Source organism: Loa loa, assembly GCF_000183805.2.
Source record: "Loa loa unplaced genomic scaffold supercont3.396, whole genome shotgun sequence".
NCBI classification, from domain to species: Eukaryota; Metazoa; Nematoda; class Chromadorea; order Rhabditida; family Onchocercidae; genus Loa; species Loa loa.
Genome location: NW_018108576.1, coordinates 5,816 through 12,718, shown reverse-complemented (window position 1 = coordinate 12,718; position 6,903 = coordinate 5,816). Strand labels below are relative to the sequence as shown.

Sequence of the window (6,903 nt, the reverse complement as noted above, 5' to 3'; positions counted from 1 at the left end):
AGTAAGCTAGGTATTAATCAGTATCCGTAACTATAATAGAGTAAACGTTAATATCGTAGTAGTAAGCTAGGTATTAATCAGTATCGTAACTATAATGAGTAAACGTTAATATCGTAGTAGTAAGCTAGGTATTAATCGGTATCGTAACTATAATGAGTACAGTACAATGCTAATATAATGTGTTAATAACATAAAGATTAACATTTTAGTAAAAAAAAATTACTATCAGATAAAAATTAATATTGTAGCAAGAAATGTAAAAATTATAAAAACTATAAATCAATAAAAAAACAAATTTTTACAGAAGTACTATCGTAATAAAAACGCCACAGCATCATAATAGTAACATTACGGCACCGTAATGTTAACGTTACAGTATTACAGTAAACACATGAATGTTGGTACTATAATATACTACAATACAATTTTTTCGTAATGATAATTTTAATTTCGTTATAATTTTCAAATATATTAAAAATTGTTTTGCAAAATAAATTACATCTATTTTAAGCTATTACACATTCATTTGTTTACTTTACATTTTGCATCCATTTGTTTACCATTACTTTACTCTATTTATTATTTAATTCAAATTATATTTGCTGCTAATTATCGTACACTCTTAACGAATGTTACCAGAATGTTCCGTGAAAATACGTGAAATGAGATGTGAAACAATATATTAGAAATATCGAAGGTGAAGAAAAACTTTTTTTTTTTCAAATTTCATGGAATTTTCCATTTTCTTCTCATTTCCTGTTCACTTTTTCCTTTTTTTTTTTAACATTCCTTGATAAGAAATAACTCTTAGTGAGTGTTATTCATTAATAATGAAATAGTATGATAAAAAACAAAAAACTCTAGAAATAATTGGAAATATCAAATAATGTGAGGAAAAAGATGAATTAAAAGTGAGTAAATAAGTAAGTAAACAAATAAATAAACAAACAAATAAACAAATATAAATAAACAAGCAAATAAAATATGAATGAATGAATAAGTAAATAAATAAACAAGTATTAATCAAAAGTGTTGTGATTAAGTTAATCAAGTCAAATACATACTTTTATTATATGGATGTATGATAAAGTTGAAAATAATTAAAAAATTAACGAAGAATTGGGGGAGAAGAAAAATTGGAATGATTTAAATGTAAAATAAAAAAAAAGAGTAATAAATCAAAATAGAGCAGAATATTTTGTTGCAAAAAAAAAAAGAAAAAAAGAATGAAGGAAATGCGCAATTTAGCACTTGTAAATGTTACATTTTCAATTAAATGTAAATTAAAATTATGATAAAAAATATTTTGAGTGTTTTTTAAATTAAAATTATAATAAAAATATTTGAAATACTTTTATTTCTCCAATTTTTAAATGAAATTAATTTAGGAAATTATTAAATAGATAAATAAATGCATAAAAGTAAAGCTCTAATAATATAAACAAAACAGCAATAACAATGTCAAATAATTTTATTGATAAATTTTCAATGAAATTTCATTCAACAGATTAAATCAAATATTTGGAAATTTTTTGAAATTATTTTGAATCTTTAAACCGTTTACTTAATCAATTAGCAAATGTTATGATCAAATTAATTTAACAATTAGTTTAAATTTCATTGCTAATATTTTAGTTTAAATTGAATCAACAACGGCATTATCACTTTTTCTGTTGCTTCCCAATTCCTTACGTCAAATGTATCATCATAATTTAAGATATCATAAAATATATCTCATGATACAGTATCACTATGTGTCACCTTAGTTTAAGATATCATAAAATATATACTCATGATACAGTATCACTATTGTCCGATATCATGTTCTATTTCTGTGTGTCATTCATATAACCTTGCTGTTGCAATAGTATGTATCAATATGGATCACCGATATCTATCCTATACACGTTTTCACGTTTTCACGTTTATACATTTTCACTCTTTACGTTTATACGTTAGTTTTGAGTTGACATGCCGATGTTTGACTTTTTTAATATCTTTCTACAACTTTACTTTTGTTGATCATAAATTGTGGTAAGTGCTAAAATATACATCTATGTCTGTGTGTCAGTATGTGGGTGTGTGTGTGCGTGGGTGTGCGTGTGTGTGTGTGTGTGTCCTTGAAAATTTATTGACTCATCGATAGTGGTGACGGCAAGTAGTAACGATGACAAGTTTTGGGTTACGTTTGTCTCGTTGTATCGTTGTTGTCGTTGACGTGGTTGTCGAGCTGTACTGATAATGTCAAAATTGTCGTTTGAACAACGGAAACAGTATCGATGCATTTATTCATATTGCTGTTGTCATCGTATCAGTCAGTCCACAATTTACCGGTTTTTTGATCTGTCCGCATTTATTCCACTTCTCCATCACCTCTTCTTTCTCCTTCTCTTCCCCCTTCTCGTCCTCTTCCTCTTCCTCCTCCTCCTTCTCCTCCTCCTCCTCCTCCTCCTCCTCCTCCTCCTCCTTCTCCTCCTCTCCCTTCTTGTTCACCTTCCTTTTACTCCATGAAATTCTTGGCACAATGAGGACTGGTCATTATCTTTATTATTGTCATCATCATTATTATTATTATGATTATCATCATCGTCTTCCATCTTTTCATTTTGATAGTTTATTTTATCGTATAATCTTTTCAGTTGAAATGGAAATTTAACAAATGCTTTCATTTTAGTATTTTGCTGATTTTTTTCTACCAAAAAAAAAAAGAAAAAAAAAGAGAAAGAGAGTGGGAGAAAGGAAAAGAAAAAAAAATGAAAAAAGAAAGGATAAAAAGATGAAATGGAAAAAAAAAACGAATTTCACTCTTTTTATTAAAAAAAGACTTATCGTGTTAAATTAACTAATTTGACAAATTTAATTTTGCAAAATTTAATTAGTGAAATTTGATTAGAAATAAAATTTGGATGGCGAAGATTGAGGTACAAATCAGGAACTGTTTTTGTTGTGGTTTATCATTGGCTACCATTCTTATTGCATTTTATACATTGGTAAGTTTCCTTTTCGTTTTACCTGCATTTCTTATATTTCATTGGAGATTGTCACTTTAACCAAACTTTTTTTCGTTTTTTTTCCCAGGTAATTTACCTGGGAGGTGACATTTTATCTGTGGTTTTTTTTTTTTAATCTCGGATTACTTAATCTACTGTTAGACCAAGTTGAAATGAAAGTATTGTAAAAATAAACAGTAGACTATCTTTAATTTAAAGCGTTAAATTGTAAAATGAATTTAAAAGAGTAAATTTATCAAAGATTTTTTTTTAAATTAATATTAATGTTATTATTCTTGTATGTTTGGTTTATTAATTACATTACGGTTGTCATGATTTATGATTTAATTTGTAATTAGCTTAATTGATAGTTTATAATTAGTAAATGACAATTAACTTAAATATAAATAGTGATAACTTAAATAGTGATCGATTGTAACTTAAATAGTAATTAATTTCACGAATAACATCGTTAATTAATATCGGTAGGATTAATTGTTTGGAACATTATTGATAGCCTTAATTTGCATTAGGGATGTTGTGATATGTGACTTCGTTTGCAAATAAATTTATTGATAATGCAATTAATAAATTGTATTTCCTATATTGATTATAAATTAAAATTACTAACTTAACACACGAAACAATGTTAATAATCGTACTAATTATACTTAATTAGTCAATTTCATTAATAACTTAATTGATTAATATCGATAGATTAATTATTCCAAACTTTCAAAACTTTAAAAGTATTCAAATTGTTAATGTAATTTCAATGCATAATACTTAAATATTATTTTTTTTTTTGCTAAAAAAAGCCAAAACATTTGATCAGACTTAAACTTGATTTAAATTAGAAAAGAAACAAGGAAAAAAAAAGGATTTAAAATCAATAATCATTCAAATTTACTTATTCCTATAATCAAACAATCGTAACAACAATTATTTACTATTATCAGAACTTTATCAGTGACTTCTTTTTTTTTCATTTTATTTTTAAATATTACGAATAGTCATTTTTTGTTTCATACATTTGCATAATTATAACGAAATGGAACAAAATAAAAGAAGCGAAAATTGCAAATGAAATTGATATATGTTATGATAATATGTAATTTAGTAAATTGTCATTGAGAACAATTTTATCAGATAGAAATTCAGATGATTGATAACAACTTTTAACCTTTTCTTATCTCTCTCCTTCCCCATTCCCCCGCCATTCGAGAGGTCATTAGTCTTAATTTTAAACATACCAAGAGTTTCATTTTATTTCATGCGCTAATTTTCATGTTGATTAATTTGCTGCATCTTTTTTTAGTCCTTTTTTTTTTTTAAATGAATGAGAACAAACACATAAAAATTATTTATTTATTTATTTGTTTTTTAATTTTATATAACAAATAAAAAATAAATCAACTCAAAATATTATTCATTTTGATTTTATAAGATGAATATTTATGATTTAGGAAATGCTTAATAGTAATTAATTTAATTGGAAATTGTTAAATTTAGAAAAATGACAATAAACTGTAAAGAAGAAATTATTTTTAAGCGACACTTTTTTTTCCGTTTTTATATTGTAGTAAAATTAAATTTTGAAATTTTTTCATAAAAATAATACCAAATTAATATGAATTTTGCACATTTTTTGAAATAATAATACCAAATTAATGCCAAATTCACATCGATTTTACGCATTTTTTAAAATAATAAAAGTATCAAACTAAAATCAAATTTACAGTTTTTTAAAAATAATATCAAATATCAAATTGATATCAGTTTTGTGCATTTTTTTAAAACAATAATATCAAATTTATAATTTTTTAAAAATGATAATATCAAATTAATACCAAATCGATATCAATTTTGCACATTTTTTAAAATAATAATATCAAATTAAGTATCAAATTCGTAATTCTTTTTCCAAATGACAATATTAAATTGATATCAAATTTTATAGTTGATAATAATAATAATAAAATTAAGTAATTGAAAGGTAAAAATCAAATTTGCCCATTTTTTATGTCAGATATATTCTTCGAAATGAAAAACTCTTTTTAAAATTAAAAATTTTTTCAATAAAAAACGAACATAGGAAAATATTTGAAAATCGAAATTACCATTTCAATTTTTCTGATAACATTAGGAATTCACAATGTTATTCATGCAAGTTTTGGGAGAAATTATTTGGATTCAAATTATGTTTTCAATTTTTTCTTTTTTTTTTGAGTATTAAATTTTATTGGTAAATCAATTTTCTACCATTCAAAAACCAGTTCCTAATTCAAATATTAGTATGGAGCAAAAAAGAAAAAAAAGGGAATACTTTATTTTTGATTGGAAAATTTTAATTCAACCGTTTCAATTTTTCGGCTCATTTGATTTATTCATTTTAGCTTTCTGTAAATATTAATGATATATAAAATGATTCTATGCTTTTTTTTAGGGAAATTTTAAACCGATTGAAATATAATTTCTCCGTTTTTTTTGTTTTGTTTTTTTTTGGGGGGGGATGTGGAAATTTATGGTGAGTCAATTTTCATCATTCAGTATTGATTCATGGCTCATGGCTCATGGCTCATGGCTCATGGCTTATGGCTCATTTTCAGCGAGTGAAATAGATAAGAAAAAGAAACAGCAAAATTTTGCTGTAATTTAACAATTTTATTCGTTTTCATCTTTTTTCATTTATTTGAACATTTTTCATGTTGAAAATATGAGATGAATGAAATTCTTAATTTTTAATTAAAATTTTGTTGCAAACTAATTTTTATTTTATAGTTTAAAAAGAAATATTTGGAACAACAATTTTTCAAATAGCAAATGATATGATAATGTTTTTTTATTCTAATATTATCAAATTTTGAACAAATAAATTTAATCAAATTCATTAAGTTTAGTATTTAAAGTATTACTTTTCAAATAGAGAACCATGCAATCTAATATCATATCAGATATCTTTCAGCCTTATATTAAATTTGAAATCTTTTAGTCTAATATCAAACTGAAAATTATTTGATGTGATATTTAAAATCAGATACCATCTAGTTTGCTATCAAATTAAAAAGCTTTAAATATGGTAAAAATTAATTTTTGAAGAATTCAACGAGTACATTAATTTAAGTTTAAATTTAATTCATAGCTAATTTAAAACTGAAGGATTTTTATTCGAATAATTTTAAAAAAAATAAAAATAATTATCCCTTTTTTTATTCAACCCATTAACAATAATTCGATTAATTAAGTTAAAACTATTAAAAATATTTAAATAACAAATCCGAAAAAAGTTTTGCTCATGAGTTATTTTTAAGTTAATAATAATCGGTTAAATATTTCCGGTATTCCATTTTTCATGTATCACATCTTCCGAATGTTTCCAATATTCCATTTTTGATTCGCAACTTTTTACATATTCTTGTCATCAAATTGTGACAAATTACTGAATGATCTCTATTAGTTTGATTTATAATTAAAATTTTTGTTATTTCTGAATTTCATTCTTTTTTTTGTTGTAATAAAAAATAAAATAACAGAAATGAGATCACATTAAATCTTAATTATAATTAAAAGAGATAGATTTAATGATTGATAAATCTATGTACTTCAATAATTTTATTTCCCTGATATTATTGATTAATGATATAATTTCCAATTTGCAAGATTTCATATTAATATGTATTTCGTAATCGAGAAAATCAACTAATTTTTGTCATTTCTTTTTCTTTTTTCCTCTCATCATTCACTATTGTTTTCAGTAAGAAGATAATTATGATAACTATTCTAATTATATTTACATCATCATTTATTAATACCAGCAAACTAATCAAATTCATTTTGTCGTTTTCTTTATTGTAGTTTTTTCATTATTATCATTATTATTGTTATTATTATTAATAATAATAATATTATTATT

At 23.7% G+C, this 6,903-nt stretch overlaps 1 protein-coding gene across 1 annotated transcript; it reads right to left on the bottom strand.

Moving 5' to 3' along the window:
* Positions 1-2,136: 2,136 nt before the first annotated feature.
* Positions 2,137-2,597, bottom strand: LOAG_18606 (hypothetical protein; the record flags this gene model as incomplete). Its single annotated transcript, XM_020451269.1, has 3 exons — positions 2,137-2,235; positions 2,332-2,503; positions 2,533-2,597. The coding sequence occupies 3 exons, from the start codon at positions 2,595-2,597 to the stop codon at positions 2,137-2,139; spliced, it is 336 nt and encodes a 111-aa protein (XP_020304961.1).
* Between the last annotated feature and the right edge of the window lie 4,306 nt (positions 2,598-6,903).